Here is an 18,139-nt window from a genome sequence, read left to right as displayed (position 1 = left end):
TCACCCTGCCCTGTCCTCCTGACAGCTGTTGTTTCTGTTCTCTAATTCGTACTTGATCTCCCTCCCACCCCACAGTGAGGCAGAGTCTCACTGTCTAGACCAGGCTGGCCTAGAACTCCCAGCCTGCCTCTGCCTCCCAAATGCTGAGACTAAAGGTCTGTTGTGAATTGGTTTTATTAAATATAATGTGCTCTTAAAAATCTTCACACCCTATCCACTGTGATGTCCCTGAGTCTTCGGTGCAGGAGTTGTGTTGTAGATGCGTCCGCTGGGCTGGACACCCGTGACCGGTTGTTCGCTGCATCTTCACCAGTTGGCATTGTCTGTTACGGTCTGTCTTTCAGAAGCTTCTCTGGTCAGGATTGGAGCTGTACTTAGTGTGTGTATGAGGAAAAGTGTTTGGAATGCAGTTAGGGATTCTGCTGGTCTAGTAAAGTGGCAGTGGTAGGTTCCCTTCCAGGGTCTGTGACCCCGCTAGCCTTGGGTAGTTAGCCAAGTTTCCAGTACCAGGCATGATCTCCTTGTTGGGAGGTCTTAAGTCCAATTTAAACGTGGTTACCGGGCTGGAGAGATGGCTCAGCGGTTAAGAACACCAACTGTTCTTCCAGAGATTCTGAGTTCAGTTCCCAGCAACCACATGGTGGCTCACAACCATCATAATTCAATATGATGCCCTCTTCTGGCCTGTAGGCATGCATGCAGACATAATAAATATATATAATAATTAAATAAATAAAATAAATTAAACTTGGTTACCTCCAGGGTGTGATTGCTGCTGTTACACCTTTAGGGTAGCTTGCCATGCTGGTCATTGTTGTAGTTCTCAGACTTCACAGCTGGAGAGAACTCTTGGTTTCTTCCTTCCCTTGACAGCTTGCATAGCACCTTCCAGGACTGTTGAATTTCATTTTAAAACTGTTGGGGGGAAGGGGAAAATAAGAGCCTGGTAAAGTTGTAGGGATAGAAAAGAAAATGAGGTTTATGGATGGGAAGGCTGTTGGAATTAAACTTTTTTTTAAAAGACGGTTCTCTCTATGTAGTCCTGGTAGTCCTAGAACTCAAAGAGATCCTCCTACTTCTGTCTCCTGAGTGCTGGGATTAAAGGTGTGTACCACTGGTGATGCCTGGCCTTGGAATTTATTTTTTTTAAAACTTTTGTTTGCTGTAACAGTTTTTCTGGAAGGAACAATTAATGATGACTTCTCATTTAGGAAGTGTATTTTTACTTAGATGTATTTATTTTATATGTATGAGTGTTTGACCTGGACATATATGCATGCACCACTGCTTGCCTGGTGCTTGTGGAGGTCAGCAGACAATGTCAGATCTCCTGAAAAGAGCTATGAGTGGTTGTCAGACCCTATGTGGGTGCTCAAAATAACCTGGGTCCTCTCTGGCTCTCAACCTGTGGGTTGTGACCTTTTTGGGGGAGGACGAACAACCTTTTCACAGGGGTCACCTAAGACCATTGGAAAACACAGATATTTACACTACAATTCATAACAGTAGCAAAATTACAGTTATGAGGTAGCAATGAAAATAATTTTATGGTTGGGGGTCAGCACAACATGAGGAACTGTGTTAAAGGGTCCCATCCTTCCTAGAGGTTGAGAACCACTGCTGTAGTCTCTAGGAAGGTTTTTTTTTTTTTGGGGGGGGTGTTTTGTTTTGTAGCAGACCACCCAGCAGTTACATTTGTGTGCAGAAGAATCCTCCCATGTCCACTTGACTCTGGCAAATGTGATATGGGACCACATTCAAGGCTTTAACTGTGTGCAGAGGTCCTGAGCAGTCAGGCGTTTCCAGGCGGTCAGTTGTAGACAGTTTTGTTGTCTAGCTAGTGAGTGGGAGTGGGACCCCTTAAGCTAACTATCCTGTCCTGTTTTTGTTTCTCTTGAGTACAAAGTACATAGGGGAATGCTTTATAGTTGTTTGGTTACATTTCTTTCTTTTTGCAGTTATGTATGTATCCAGAACTGTGGTTGAACATGGCTTGACGTTGATCTTAAAGTGATCACCTTGGGAATTATTGTATAGACTGCTAATGACTGACACCCATCTGTGCTCATGGCTTTTCTTGCTCCAGGCATTTGGATGATACTGGAGCCTGTGGGTTGTTTTCTGGGAGGGAGGGGAAGCAACATGAGAGGTGAGTTCTACTCCCAGAAAACAACTGAATTACAACTAGAAAAAAAATGTCTCGCCGGGCGGTGGTGGCGCACGCCTTTAATCCCAGCACTCGGAAGGCAGAGGCAGGCGGATCTCTGTGAGTTCGAGGCCAGCCTGGTCTATAGCGCGAGATCCAGGAAAGGCGCAAAGCTACACAGAGAAACCCTGTCTCGAAAAACCAAAAAAAAAAAAAAAAATGTCTCAGATAAGGGTCTTAGGCTGGAGTGATGGCATAGTGGTTGAGAGCTAGCTCTTCCTGTGCTTCCAGAGGACCTGAGTTTAGTTCTCAGCCTCTGCCTGCATTCTAGCTCCGGGGGATCTGATGCCCTCTTTGGCCTTTGTGATCACCTGCACTCAAGTGCATATCTCACACACACACACACACACACACACACACACACACACACACACACACACGTAATTTGAAAATCAAATTAATCTTAAAAAATAAATAAAAGGTCTGGGCGATGGTGGCGTACGCCTTTAATCCCAGCATTTGGAGGCAGAGGCAGGTGGATGTCTGTGAGTTCAAGGCCAGCCTGGTCTGCAGAGCAAGTTCCAGGACAGTCAGGGCTATACAGAGAAACCCTGTCTCAAAATAAACAAAGAAATAAATAAGGTTTCTTTAGAATTGAGAGATCCCCACAACACACACACACACACACACACACACACACACACACACACACACACAGAGACAGGGTTTCTCTATGTAACAGCTGTGGCTGTCCTGGAACTTACTCTGTAGACCAGGCTGACCTCAAACTCAACAGAGATCCACCTGCCTCTGGAGATCACTTTTACAAAGGGGAATGATGTGTTGATTATACAGAAGCATAGATACTACATTATCTGTGTTAATTAGTGAAAAGTTGGTTAATTAGAAGTCTTCTCCATGGGTAAGCAGGATGACTTAGCAGTTAAAAGTGCTTGCTCGGCAAGCCTGATGACCTGATTTCAATCCCTGAATCCCATGATGGGAAGAGAGAACCTATTCCTGCAAGTTAATCTTCTGACCTCTTCCACACACATGCTGTGGTATATGTGTGCCTGCACTCACACACACACATACTACACCACATCACATCACTCACTGCTAATTTTTTTAAGGGCTTATCTGAGCTTGGTGCTACATGCCCGTGATTCCCAATACTGAAGAAGTAAAGGAGGATGATTGCCATGAGGCCAGTCTGGACTATGTAGTGAATCGAATCCTTGTTTCAAAAAGCAAAACACTAAACCGAGACAAAAAGTGCTCAAGTTGTTGTATGCTAATAGGACTTGGAAGTGTATTTGGAAGTCAGCAAGACTAATGGCCCTCGCAGCTAATTCTGGCCTCCTTTTCTGACATGTTCCTTGTGTATTAAGTGGTTCCGGTGTGCTCAGTATCATCAGGTGGTCCTGCATTTACTGCTGAGTGTGGAACACATTCACATAGCCACTGTGTAGCACACATGTGCAATTCAAACAAACAAGGATTTTAAGAGGTTTACAGGCTCATGTTCCTTTCTCCACATCCAGAAAAAGTGCTTTATACTTGTAATGTTTGTCAAACCAGGTGAGGCCCCACTTTTGTTTTTATTATTGTGTGTGTGTTGTGTTTGTATATTATGTGTATGTATGTATGTGTGTATGTATAATTTTATTTATTTGTTTTTAGACAAGAACTCACTGTGTAGTCCATGTTGTCTTCAAATGAGCCTCTTATTTCAGCTGAGATTATGGATGTGTGTCATTTTCCCAGTGAGACTCTATGAGATTTTCTTTTCTTTTTTTTTTTTTTTTTTTTTTTTTTGAGACAGGGTCTCTATGTAGCCCTGACTGGCCTAAAAGTCCATCATATCTAGACCAGGCTGGCCTCAAACAGATCCACCTGCCACCCCAGTGCTTGGATTAAAGGTGTGTGCCACCGTGGCTGGCAGTTGTTTTTTGTTTTGTTTTGTTTTGTTTTCTGGAGCTGAGGACCGAACCCAGGGCCTTGCACTTGCTAGGCAAGTGCTCTGTCACTGAGCTAAACCCCCAATGCTCTGCCTGACAGTTTTGATGACATTCGTGTGTCAGTAAGCTGATGGGAGGCCCTGGTGTTGAGCAGGTGCAGATGTTTTGAAAGAAGCGCTTTAAGCTCCTCCGCGTCATTCCTTTTGTGGTGCATTGCTTGTGTGTCAGTAAATGTTGTTTTGAAAGGAAGACTAGCATGTTCTCCTGAGCTGGCCTCTTAAGTACTTCAGTAGATGATGCAGAAGGATGAAGGAAGTGGACCCTTACAGTCAGATGTCCAGTGAGACCTGAGCTCTCAGCTTCCTTTCTCTCCGAGTGACAAACACTGTGGTCTCTCATGAGGCGAGGCCCTCATGTACCTGGTTGGAAACAGCCCTGAAGGGAGGTTTAAAGGAAGGCGGTGCATGGAGGGTTCAGCTGCAGCGGTGGAGATGCTAAGAAACAGCAGTTGGAATTCCGTGGTCCCTGGGGCTGCTTTGAACTTGACAAATGCCAGTAGTGGGGAGCTTTGTTCCTCACGGTGCATTTTCCCCATTTGTAACTGTGATGTTTGTATGGTACCCCTGCTTCCTCTGCCCTGTATAAGAGCCATAGTAGACCCCTTTACATTGATCAGCTCTATAAGACCCCTTTACATTGATCAGCTCTATAAGACCCCTTTACATTGATCAGAAGTGACAACCAGAAATACCCAGCCATTGCCGGATGTTCCTGGAGACACAGAATTGTTCTCTCTTGACAACCACTGCCCCTCATTTTCTCTTCAGGCTTAAACAGGACACCCAGGGTTACATTAGCAAGTAACTAAAGAGTGACTAGCAAATGAGTATTGCTTGGTGTTTTTATTATTTTCATTTTTTATTTCTTGTCTGGGTCTAGGACTAAATCCAGAGCCCTCTGTGTGTATGCTGAGCAGCTGCATCTTCACTAGCCTCTACCCTTAAACTCTTGCCTGGTCACTTTTAGTGTTGCTTATGTGGCAGTCTAAAGCTTACCAAGTAGTTGTACAATATGTTTTAACTACCCCTCTCCCATGTATCATGAGGGGTATTTGTGACCAGGCCAGAGCTTGACACTTGGTGTCTTCCTCTTGAAGTATACCTCATATTCATTCATTCATTCATTCATTCATTCATTCATTCATTCCTTTTGAGGCAGGCTCTCTTTTTGAACCTGGAGGTTGCTGATGGACTAGACTATTTGGCTAGCAAACCCCAGGGTTCCTCCTGCCTTTACCTCCCCAGCTCTCCCAGGGTACCTCCTGCCTTTACCTCCCCAGCGCTGGGTTGATAGGCTGTTCTGCACCTGCTCTTGACGTTTTGTGGGTCCTCATGTTTACATGACAAGCACTACTCACCAACCACCTATACGTCTTTTCTCCAGTTTTTAGCTACGTATTTCACCCAGTCGTTAGCTCTTTAAGGTGTATTTGAGACTAGCATTTTGGGGGCAGTCTCAACCAAAGCCTGTTTGTTCTGAGCTTCTATAATCCTCACATATTTATGACTGGAGCTGGAAATGTTGTCAGTGGGCCTGCTTTATATAGTAGGAGCCAAAAAAGGGTTCCTTTGAGCCCCACCCTTTCTAATTTTAGGCATTCATTCAGTCTTCAGTTCTGCAGGGGCTGGAGTGATCTGCTGGGACGGGCTTTGTCTGAGTTCCTTTTCTGCCTGTGACCTCTGACTGGTGTTTAAAGTTAGGAGGAAACTGATTGGCTCCTTCAGTGAGTAAAGCAGACAAGACAGACTTTAGGAAGACTGGGAGGAGTGAGGCTGGGAGAGAGAGGGAACTCTTTCTCATTTGGCAGCTGAAAGAAAAAAACGAGCAAGGGCACAGCTGATTGCTGAACCCTTGCGTGTTTGTGTGTCCACACTGGAAGCTAGTCTGCTAACAACAGTTCTGCGTCTTGGATGGGTAACCTCTGTTTTTTGTTCCATTCCCAAAGTAGAGAAGGTGGTGCAACGTGACAGCACTGTGGGGACTCGGCCGAGTGAGGTCATTCCAGCTAGTCGCTGTGGCACTTCTTTGGGGTTTGCATCAAGTAACTTGCTTGCTCTGGTGGTAAAAGTCACTGTGGGGTTTCTGTCAGGGAACAGCTGGTCAGCTGGTATATGCTGGAGACCTGGCTGGTTGCCTGTTTCCATAAAATACTAGAAAATAAAATTTCTAGCCTTCATTGAAGCTTTTTTTTTGTTTTTTGTTTTTTTTGTTTTTCGAGACAGGGTTTCTCTGTAGTTTTGCGCCTTTCCTGGAACTCACTCTGTAGCCCAGGCTGACCTCGAACTCACAGAGATCCGCCTGCCTCTGCCTCCTGAGTGCTGGGATTAAAGGCGTGCGCCACCACCGCCCGGCCATTGAAGCTTTTTTACTTAAAGTACTTTTACCTCCCTTACAACTTCCTCTGCTTTTTGAAAAATGGCCATAAGTATGTATTGAATTGTTCCGACTCCTAAATTTTGATTTTATGTGTACGAGTCTTACCTGCATGTATGTTTATGCATGATGTGTACGTAGTGCCCATGGCAGTCAGAAGTAGACATTAGATCCCATAGGTGGAGTTATACATGGTTGTGAACTACCATGTGGGTGCTGGCAACACACACAGTCCTCTGGAAGAGCAGCAAGTTCTCTTGATCACTTATCCAATTCTCCAGGATCCCCCCCCCCCCATACTTTTTGTTTTATTTTGTTGTTTTGGGGATAGAGTCTCTATAGTCTTGTTATTCTAGAACTCACTGTGTAGACCACCTGCCTCTGCCTCCTGAGTGCTGGCATTAAAAGTGTGAGCCACTATACCTGACTTTTTATTTTTTAATTATTTTAGTGTATTTTGCCTGTATAGATTGTTGTCTGTGTGACCCCTGTGTGCCTGGTGCCTGTGGAGACCAGAAAGGGATGTTGGATCTCCTGGAACTGGAGTTAGAGTGGTTGGGAGCTGCCATGTGGGTGCTGGGAATAGAACCCAGGTCTTCAGCAGGAGCAACCAGTGCTCTTAACCGCTGAGCCACTCTTGAGCCTACAGCCCCTCCCCCTTTTGACTTGTGAAGAAATTGGCTTTGTGGTTTCTTCTACCTGAAGAACTAAGTAGGAGACGGTGAGCACCCCGCTCCAGCTCTCCAGCCCCCTGCAGTGGTCCCAGGGCAGCATAGGGTCCGCCAAGCCACTCTAGGATTGTGAGCCTCAAGGTTGGTGCAGTGGTTTTCTGGGTAAGAATCTGTAAGTAGATGAACCTTCTAATAAGCCTTTTACTCAAACAGATCCATCTTTTATGCTAATAAAGAGAAAGAACCAGCCGGGTGGTGGTGGCGCACACCTTTAATCCCAGCACTCGGGAGGCAGAGCCAGGTGGATCTCTGTGAATTCGAGGCCAGCCTGGGCTACCAAGTGAGTTCCAGGAAAGGCGCAAAGCTACACAGAGAAACCCTGTCTCGAAAAACCAAAAAAAAAAAAAAAAAAAAAAAAAAAGAGAAAGAACCGTCAACAGTGGGAAATCCCTCCTGTCAGTCACCGAAGGAAAAGGTTTCTGTCCCGTCAAACTGCTGCCCTTGACAACAGCAATTCATAGTGACCTGCTGATGATGTCACTACCCAGGTTGCTTTCAACTTCTCACAGGTTTGAGACCAGAGGCCTTTACCATGAGCTGTGACTATTAAGCACCACTACACACTGCCGGTTCTCTTTGATAAATGACCACACATTGCATGGGTATATAAGTCATCTTAAATCACTGCAGAAATGCAAGCCAGGACATTGCAGCATGTGAAGGAGCCGTAGACTTCTAACTGACCCGCATGGCTACATGCTGCATGGGCTGTTCTTGTAGCTGAGGTAATGCCAGGACTGACTGCATTTCAGCAATTACTTTTCCACCTCTGTAATTGAGCTCTTTATTCTCTCCCCTCGCTACTTGCATATAGAACTTTAGATTTCATGGCACTCACTGACTTAGCTGCACTGAGAACTGGTAGTCTGAAGTTGTTCATTTTGTTGAGAGTGGCCATGTCTCACGCTGAAGTACAAATTCAGGTTGCATCTGCTGCTCTCCCTGGGAGCCAGATACTGAACAAGGACTGGTTTCTTCTCAGTCTTTCCACTAGTTACCTGCTCTCCACACCTGCAGTTAGACCTGCTCACAGCCCTGCATCACATCCTCCAGCAAGGCTGCAGGTCACATTGTAGCTGTATGTCTCCTTTCTTGTCTCTCCTCAGCTGGCTTCCCATCTGACAAGCAGCTTCCAGAGGTGGTGCTAGGGCGCTCTGCTTTACCGTTAGGAAGCAGAAGGAAGTATTGCCATCTATACCTCTGTGTCCAGATAGGGAACCCTGGTTGGATGTGGATAGATAGGCATGTAACTGTTCCAACCCAAACCTTCTGTTTCAAGGTCTTGGCAGCTAGCAGAAAGAAATGGACAGGAAATACCACTTGGGATGGCCATTGTTCTGTCAAAGTTCTGCCCTTTGAATGACTTCCCAGAACTGATGAAGAACTGTTTGCTGTCTGAGTCCCTGTTCGTGCATCAGTAAGGTTTTATACCAAGAATGGGGTGGCCAGATTTACTGTAAGACCAGAGTCTTAAAATAATAATAATAATAATAATAATAATAATAATAATAATAATAGTGAAACATAATAATAAGCTATCTATCCCTCATTAGTTTTTATGGAAAATTTTTATCTGTCTATCTATCTATCTATCTATCTATCTATCTATCTATCTATCTATCTATCTTTGTTTATTTGAGACAGGGTTTCTCTGTGTAGCCCTGGCTGTCCTGGAACTCACTCTGTAGACCAGGCTGGCCTCGAACTCACAGAGATCTACCTGTCTCTGCCTCCTGAGTGCTGGGATAAAAGGTGTGTGCCACCACGGCCTGGTAAATCTGTTAAGACACTGGTTCTCTTTTGCTTAGCTGCTCCACATCTTAACCTGCTTCACCAGAATCATTTAGACTGTCTCACAGGATGACATTCCTGACTCCTCAGATGTGTGTGACTGTTTTAAAGGGAAGAGCATAAACCATCGCATTCCCCTGGGCTTTACTGCTTTTTCTTGTATTTATTTATTTTTAGACAGGATCTCTCGTGTAGCTCTGGCTGTCCAGGAACTATGTGGACCTAGTGGTTTGCCTCAGACTCACCGAGATCCATCTGTCTCTGTTTCCCAAATGCTGAGATGGAAGGTGTTCGTCACCATACCTTTCCACCATGCTTTTTATTTTAATGTGTCCTTTGCTTGCTTGCTTGGAAATGTCTTACCATATAGCCCAGGTTGGCTTCAACTCTGTGTAACTTAGGTTGTCCTTGAATTCAAAGTAGTTCTCCTGACTCAGGCTCCTGAATGCTGGGATTACAATTGTGTTTTATTTTGTTTGTTTTCTCTTTTTGAGACAGGGTCTCATTTATGTAGTCCTGGCTACACTGGAACTCACTGTGCAGACCAGGCTGGTCTCAAACTTACAAAGCTATGCCTGCCTTTGCCTCCCATGTGCTGAGATTAAACGCATACATCACTATGCCTGCCTAAGGGTAGTTTTACCACTCTAAGTTATTTATTATGTGTCTTTTGTGTGTGCAGACACCTATGCCATACCCTGCATGTGGAGGTTAGAGGGCAGCTTCGCAGATGTCAGGCTCCCTGAGCTATCCGATCGTCAGCTGCATGTGTGCTCTACCCATTTCCATGTATTGACTTCGTGAGACTCCCACCAGGGCCATGGTATTTCACTAGATCATTGTCCGAAGTAGATCACAATTGAGAACAGCAGTCTTTAGGAATGTTCCAGGAATGAGAAGCCAGGTTTGAGGAGAATGGCGGTCCTGGCTGGGAGATAGTGATGTACCTTAGCTGAGATTTGACATGGCAGTCTGCTCCAGGGGACTGCGTGTGGACTTCTTGGCCGACTCCAGCAGCAGTGCTTTGTCAGGTTCCAGTTTTGTCCTGGCCGGCTGTGTGCTGTCTTTGTTGTTCTTAGTTTACAGTGCTGGGGATGGAACCCAGGACTTCACGTGTGCTGGGAAAGGGCTGTTTCAGTAAATGACGTCTCTAGACATCATAATAATCACTTTCCTAGGTTACTCAGCTACAGGTGGTTCAGCAATGATTCTGGTTGTGTCTTCTCTAGGCATCCACAGATTTTCAAACTGCTAAGAATAAGGGATACACACTCACAGATTTTAGATAATCGTCTTTATTTTTATATATTTTGGTTTTTCGAGGCAAGGTTTCTCTGTGTAGCTCTGGCTGTCCTTCCTGGACCAGGCTGGTTTTGAACTCATCAATCGGCCTGCCTCTCTTTGCCTCCCAAATGTGCACTACCATGCCTGGCTCACTGAGCATTGCCTCTACTTTTACCCTTGCAGGATGGATCAAGAAAATACATGCTTTCCTTGGAATGTGTGTCTTTTAAAACTCCAGGTCACATGAGATTGTGTGGGATTTGGAGTGGGCAGTCCCCAAGTGCTATGATTTCCCATGAGTGTTCCAGGCTTTGGGACCTCTTACTGCCTGCAGCCTTCCTCAGGCTCTTTTCCTGCTTGTTTGCATGTGGGAAGTCAGTGAGGCCGGCCGCTTGTCAGTAGTCTGGGTGAGGGGGCTGATGGTGCACGGTGGGCCGTTGTCTCTAAGGAAGGTTGGGCTTTCTCAGTTGTCTTTGTTATCTTTTTCAGCCTTGGAGAATAAAAGTCTCTGATGTGAAACAATTGTTACAGGTGGAATATTTTTATGTGTGTATGTGTGAACCTGTAGGAGTTTCTGTGCACCATGAGGAGGTCAGAGGGCATACATGGAGTTAAGGCAGCTAGCTGTGAGCTGCCTGATGTGAGAGCTGAGAACTGAAGCAGCATGTGCTCTTCTTCTGAGCCAGCTCAGCTCCTTGTTCGAATTGTCCCATTTGGTATCTGATAAAAGCCTAATTAGAAGCAAGAGCGATGGCTCAGTGGGAAAGAGCAGTGACGACTGTTCTTCCAGAGGACACGAGTTCAGTTCCCCGCTTTCCACTGTTTGTAACTCAGTCACAAACACCTCCTTGGGCACCAGGCACACATGTGGTATGCATGCAGGCAAAACACCCATACACATAAGATAAAAATCAGTCTTTACAAACAAGCATAATTGTATTCAAAGTGTCTCTTGGTGTTGGTGCTTGGACAATATAGTGAGATTGTCTCAAAACAAGGAAAAGTGAAGAACTACCTTTTGAAGGTGATGAGCAGCCCTTTTAAACCATACCCATTAAAAGTGTCTAAGGTCCAAGTGGAGCAGCCGTCAGCTGCTCGCTTAAGCCCTGGAGGCACGTTTGTGCTTCTTTTCAGTCCAGCTGACACTTGGAGATAAGCTCTGGGAAGCTGATGGAACTAGTTTTTCAAACTGTAGCACACAGCTGCTGCAGCTGGGGGAAGAAAGGAATTTCCTCTAAGCACACGAAGGGAGGAACCTGGCAGTCTGTCTGGGCCAGGATAGTCTATTTTCCAAAGTGTGTCTTGGGGCTGCCCAGTATGGCATGATGGCTTCCTAAGCATAGGTCCTACACTGGGTGGCAGATACCTCCTCACTGTCCCAGTCTGCCGTCCTTGACTGGGTGGTCTGCAGAGGAGTCATGGGGAGGTGCTGTCCCCATACAGTTTTTAAGGTTGAGGAAAAACATGATGGAAATACCTTTTTCCTTGGGTAAGGCTATGTAGCTCGTCAAGAGCATAGGTTTTAGTAGGGTTGTATCAAGTCAGTATGGCAGTATTGCTTATCATCTGTCAATCAGCAGTGTTGATTGTCTGTCTCCTGATGATTAACAGTGGTGAGAAAATACTGCCTCCATGCAAGCTAGTAGATCATAGTGCTTCAAACAAGGACCCAAAGCAAATTAGGAACCATGGGATGTATTTGGGAGGCACTTTCTGGAGGCTGTGACCGGGGGGTGGGTGGGGGGGGGGGGTGGGTGGGGGCGGCGCTCCTCTACTTACAGTTCCCAGTCCTTGGTAATCAGGAGTGAATTCTGACCAGCTCAGGCCAACCTTTCTTTTTGCCTTTGATTTCTCTGTGGTGGTCTTTCTCTACTCGAGATAGATTCTCTGAGTCTCAAAGTGATTGAGGGTCCCTTGTTCTGTAGACCTCGAACTCATAGATGAGCCTGCCTCTGCCTCTCAAGTGCTGGGATAAAAGGTGTGTGCCAACACTGCCCAGTAGTTGAGGTGGTTCTAAAATGCAATTATGTCTTCTGTCTGACACACACACACACACACACACACACACACACACACACACACACACGCACACGGAATTCTGTTATGAGGAAGAACAGTAATTCATTTGACCTTCTGATTGTGCAAGACCATTGATATTCTTATGAATTTGATTCATAGTCTAAATTTAGTTCAGCCAATTTTAATATAAAATAAAAATCATTTTTATTTTTCTCTGTGTATTATCTTAGAGGCATTTAAAGGTAAATTTTCTTTTCTTTCTCCCTCTCTTTTTTTTACCCCCCTTCGAGACAGGGTTTCTCTGTACCAACCCTGGCTGTCCTAGAACTCACGCTATAGAACAGGCTGCCTTCAAACTCACAGAGATCCGCCGGCCTGTCTCTCAAGTGCTGGGATTAAAGGTGTGCGCCACCACCCAGCTTCTTTTTTTCAAGATTATTTATTTTTATGTGTATTGTTTGCCTGAATGTACGTCTGTGCACTACTTGTGCACTTGGTGCTTTTGGAGGCCAGAAGAGGGTGTCAGATCCCTTGGAACTGGAGTTACAGATGGTTGTAAGCCACCATGTGGTGCTGGGCTAGGTGGTCTTTCCAGCCCCCCAGACGTAGGTTTTCATGGACATTGATCAGGCTTGCTATTGCTAGAGTTGTTCATTGTTTTTGAGATAGACAGCTCAGGCTCGTCTCAGATTTACAATCCTTCTGCCTTCGCCTCTCACGTGCTGAGATTATAGGCCCATATCACTAGGCCTAGTGAAAGTATTTGCTTGTTGTAAAGATTTGTTGATTTCTTTATTGTGTATATGTGTGGGTACTTGTATGAAGTGCTGTGTGGAGTAGGGACAACTTCCCTGCATTGTTTCTCATTTACCGTGTGAGTCTGTAGGGTTGTATTTAGCTCTCAGGCTTGACAGCATGTGCCTTAACTTACTGTGTCATAGCCAAGGTCCAAAAGGGATGCCTTCTTATTTTTAATGAATGATTTGTGTGTATGGGTGTTTTACCTGTGTACCACTGTTGCCTGGTGGTTCTAGAGGCCAGCAGAGGGTGTTAGATCCTTTGGAACTGGAGTTAGAGTTGTGAGTCGCCTTGTGGGTACAAAGGATTAACCCTGGGTCCTCTGGAAGGGCAGCTAGTGCTTTTGATGGCTGAGCCATGGGTCTCGCCCACTCCCGCTCTCAAAGGGTTGTTGTAAAATGTGAGTTGTACAGAGACAGTAATCTTTTCAGGCTGCTGTAGTGGTTTGTGAAGATTTAGGAATTGGATGACCTAGGAGAGCAAATTGAAAGATGGCTAGTGTGTGCTTTGTTTGTTTCTGTGAGAGTGCCTGCACACATGCACATGCACACAGATATGTGTGCTGTGTGTGGAGTTCAGGAGATAACATCAGGTGATTTCTCATGTCACTTTCTGTCTGTTCCTTAGAGATGGGACCTGTCCCTAAAACTCATGTCCTCAGCTAGGTTGGAAACCATCAATCCTCCTGTCAGAGCTGGGTTACAGGCGAGTATGGGAGCCAGGCTTCTTACGTTGGTGCAGGGACCTGAACTGGTCTTATGATTGGACCGCCAGTGCTCTTACTGCTGAGGCCCGTGTCTAGCCCTAGTCTGTATTTTCTCATGTTGATGATTTTGAGGTAGAAGCTTCCTCTTGATGTATATGAAAATGAAACTGGATTTCCTATCATCTGTGACCACAGTTCAGCCCCACTGTAATACCAAGTCAGAGACATCTGGATGTTTTCTGGTCCTTACTTGCCTTCTCCAAACAAGCTACTTGCCTTTCCCTTCCTAGGTTTTTCCTGTGGTTCTGTTCACTATGCGGATTCTTGGGTTTCCTGATGGACACCCATGGGGTAGATCTAGTTAGTACTTGGCTCTTTGCAGTACATTCTTTGAGACTGATTTACAGCCATGCTTCATCAGTGTCTGAACAGTGGGCCTGAAACTGTTCTTTGTATGATTTTTATGTTGCAGAAATCATAGCTCCTACCACTGCAGTGCTCAATGCACTAGGCGTGAAACTGGAAGGAAAACCAATGTATAAGCCCGTGGACCCCCACTCTCGGATGCAGTCCACCTACAGCTACGGCATGCGCGGAGGGGCCTACCCCCCCAGGTATGTGCTTGGGGTGGAAATAGCTGGACTTTTACCTAGAGTGATGTCTGTAAATTGTGACCTGAGTCATGATTTGGTCTGACTGAGCCCCATCACTGGGGTTAAGGTGTGCCTTTGGTGCTGTCTTGCAACCTCTGTTTAAGCTGCTTTTGCAGAGGGCCTGAGCAAGTTCCTCAGGAGCAGCTGCACTCACACTCACCGTCTGGCCGCATTGGTTCCTTTGCTTCGTGGGACCCTGCAGCACATGCTTCTGAGCACGTGAGGCCCTCTGCCTGCTGCTTTTTGACTTTTTTGTACTTTGTTAAAATACTAAGATTAACTAACACTGAGAAGTGCCAAAACCTAGTGTAGTTGCAGAATGCCTGTAATTCCAGTGCTCAAGAGGTGGAAGCAGAGACATGTCTGCTGCACAGCAGCCAGGCTAGCCTGGGCTCCATGAGATCTGTCATGTGTTACAAAAGCTTTGCTGTCAGGAGTGAGATGTTAGTGAATAGATCGATGATGAAAATAGATATTTTATTTCCTCCCTTCCTCTGAGGAGGTGGGAAAGGGCAAAGCCTCAGTCAAGAATATGAACTTGAAGTTGAAGGAACCAGACTTGGACTTGGTGCTGCTAGATTTCAGAAGTGAGGGTCCCTTCTAAAAGGCTTCACTCTTAAAATTCCCAGGTTCCTTGGGAGGCATGCAAGTGCAAGTTGAAGACTTGAGAGAGTAAAGTGAGCGAAGTTTGTCTGAGCCAACACCCTTTCCATTCTGGACCCTGTCAGTATAGCCTAGCATGGGAGTCAAATGCATACCATTTGTCAGCTCTGAGCTCGCAGTTCAGTGTAAACTTTGTTCTGTTCAGCAGCCTCCATTGTGCTGAACAGAAGTGTGGTGATATATTGTGTAGCCTAATAAACTTGCCTGAGGATCAGAGGACAGAGCTGGCCACTAGATTAGACACAGAGGTCAGGCAGTGGTGGCATACACCTTTAATCCCAGCACTTGAGATCACATGCCTTTTCTTGGGAAGCACACATGCCTTTAATCCCAGGAAGTAATTTGGCAGGGCAGAGAAAGATACATAAGGCGTGAGGAAACAGGAACTTGCTCTCTTTAGACTGAGGATTTCATAGAGGTCAGAAGTAGTGGCTGGCTGTTCTGCTTCTCTTTCAGCTTTCACCTTGATATCTGTCTGGCTCTGGGTTTTTTATTAAAAGACCATCTAAGATTCGAACACCACAGAGGGTGTTTCTAGCTACAGACACAGTGATGAGACCACAGTACAGGAAACGTGGGATTTGCTGAAGAAGGCATGGGTGACTTACCAACCAGAGCCTGAGACCCCCATCCTGTATTTGTAGGTACTTTTACCCGTTTCCAGTGCCGCCGTTACTCTACCAAGTGGAGCTTTCTGTGGGAGGACAGCAGTTTAATGGGAAAGGGAAGACGACGACGAGACAAGCTGTGAAACATGACGCCACTGCCAGAGCACTGAGGACTCTGCAGAGTGAGCCTCCACCAGAGAGGCTGGAGGTAGGTGGACACAGGCCTGCGACACACCCACAGCAGTCGGTAGTTACTGGGTGATAGCCATCAAGATTCTGAGGCCTGGAGAGTGTCTCCTAAATGTCTCAGCAGGAAAGCTGGGCAGCCTTTCTTTTCCTTTCCTTTCATCTGGCACAGTGTGAGTGAGTGACCTGCATGTGGAGAGAGTATGCTGGGAAGGCTGGGGACTGTTTCTCAGTGCTGAGACCCATGTTGTTGGAGCTGCTGATTGGTGTGCGCTCGCTCCCCCCCCCCCCCCTCTTCTTCACTCTCACTGTGTAGCTCTGGCTGGCCAGAACTAGCAGTGTAGACCAGGCTGGCCTCAAACTCACAGAACTCTTCCTGCCACTGCCTCCTGAGTGCTAAAATCAAAGCTGTGAGCCACCACACCCAGCTAGAACCCACTGATGGGCAGTGCTAAGTTACAGAATTTCTGGAGAAACGCTTGCTATCTTTTGATGGCACACTGTCCCAGAACATGGTGCATGTTTTTGCTCACCCTGGAGCTTGGGCAGGGGTAGGTATGGCAGCTTGTCTGCTCTGCATAGCTCTGGCAGAGGAAGCTTACTTTGACTTGTGCCAGGGGACCTTAGTTCCTGTTTAGTGGCCCTCTGCAGGGACTGTTTATACTTCCTCACAGTTTGGTGACTACTTCTGAAGAATGAGTGTCCGTGGGCTGGAGAGATGGCTCAGTGGGTAAGAGCACTGACTGCTCTTCCAGAGGACCCAGGTTCAGTTCCCAGCACAGCTATCTGTAACTTCAGTTCCTGCAAATCCAACATCCTCACTGACATATATACAGGCAAAATATGAGTGCACATAAAATAAAAATAAATTAAAAAAGAATGAGCATTCTCTAAGATAGGAAATGGAAACTGTTTTTAAGATTTTTTTTATTTATTATGTATACAGTGTTCTGCCTATAGGCCAGAAGAGCGCACCAGATTGAATTGTAGATGGTTGTGAGCCACCATGTGGTTGCTGGGAATTGAACTCAGGATCTTTGGAAGAGCAGTCAGTGTTTTCACTAGCAAAGCCTGGCTGGTTCTGCTATGTATGACCTGTTAGCAAGTTCAACCAGTGGGCTCCTGTTAGGGCTAATCCTGGAACCAGAAGTTGATGAATTTAGCAAAAGAAAGCAGCAGTGTGAAATTAGCAGCTCTGGCCAGGGCCAGGTCTGCAGGTGATGTGTTGGACTAGCCCCTCCGGAGTCTTTGCCGAACTCTGTAGAACCCGTGTTACCAGCTCAAAGAGAGGGGGCCTGGGCCCCTCTGATCCCTCCTAAGGGGCAGGAGGACTGGTGAACCTTGATACCAAGGTGGACTCTACCCTGGTTAAGGAGACTTCATTGGTTTGTGCCTTGGCTGTTGCCCTGCTGCACTGCGTGAGCCAGGGCCATGCGGCATTCTGTCCCACTGCCTTCTTGGTTTCCAGGACCTCGGTAGTCGGCCTGCTCACCTGCCGCAGAGGATTTCCCTCCCACTGACTTTGGCTCGAGAACTTAGCTATGCTTCCTCTCGCCAGCAGCCCTGGTGTCTTCCACAGCACCACCAGATCCTTGCACCTCAGGGGCTGCTGTGGCTTATTACAGTGGCCTCCATCTCTGGTCATTGTTAACTCTGTAGTGCTGAGGTTCAGGGACTGTAGGTGGCTTGACCGAAAGCTGACGATTTTGTTTCTTTTACTTATTTATTTATTTTTTTGAGGCTGTGTAGCTCTGGCTGTCTTGGAACTTGCTCTGTAGACCAGGCTGGCCTTGAACTCAGGGATCTGCCTGCCTCTGCCTCCTGAGTGCTGGGATTAAAGGTGTGCACCACCATGCCTGGCTCTTCAAAGTTGACTCATAACAATTATTCTTCTGTAGATGAATGGAAGAGAATCAGAAGAAGAAAACCTCAATAAATCAGAAATAAGCCAAGTGTTTGAGATTGCACTGAAGCGGAATTTGCCTGTGAATTTTGAGGTAAGCCTATTTTACATGCACAACATTGTTTTTACCAAATCCTGTCAGGATCAACTTTCTCCTAAATATTAGACTGGTGCTCATATAAGGTGACCCTTCACACTGATGGCCCAGACTTGGTGCTCAGGAGAGCGGTAGCAGTTGTCCTCCTGCAGGTCCTTGT

General features: G+C 46.1%; 1 protein-coding gene across 2 annotated transcripts in view; it reads left to right on the top strand.

Moving 5' to 3' along the window:
- The window catches only part of Stau1 (staufen double-stranded RNA binding protein 1), a 44,053-nt gene that overhangs the window by 11,858 nt on the left and 14,056 nt on the right, over positions 1 to 18,139 (top strand). For both annotated transcript variants that reach the window (XM_052726534.1, XM_052726535.1), the window contains exons 2-4: positions 14,342 to 14,483; positions 15,830 to 16,001; positions 17,878 to 17,976. In XM_052726534.1, the coding sequence (XP_052582494.1) occupies positions 14,404 to 14,483; positions 15,830 to 16,001; positions 17,878 to 17,976 (351 nt within the window). In that variant the 5' untranslated portion in view covers positions 14,342 to 14,403. The remainder of the gene's footprint in view (positions 1 to 14,341; positions 14,484 to 15,829; positions 16,002 to 17,877; positions 17,977 to 18,139) is intronic.

This window comes from Peromyscus californicus, unplaced genomic scaffold, assembly GCF_007827085.1.
Source record: "Peromyscus californicus insignis strain IS unplaced genomic scaffold, ASM782708v3 Scaffold_7__1_contigs__length_154581171, whole genome shotgun sequence".
Taxonomy (NCBI): domain Eukaryota; kingdom Metazoa; phylum Chordata; class Mammalia; order Rodentia; family Cricetidae; genus Peromyscus; species Peromyscus californicus.
Note: the sequence above shows the minus strand (reverse complement) of the source record. Positions and strands in the feature narration are given on the sequence as shown.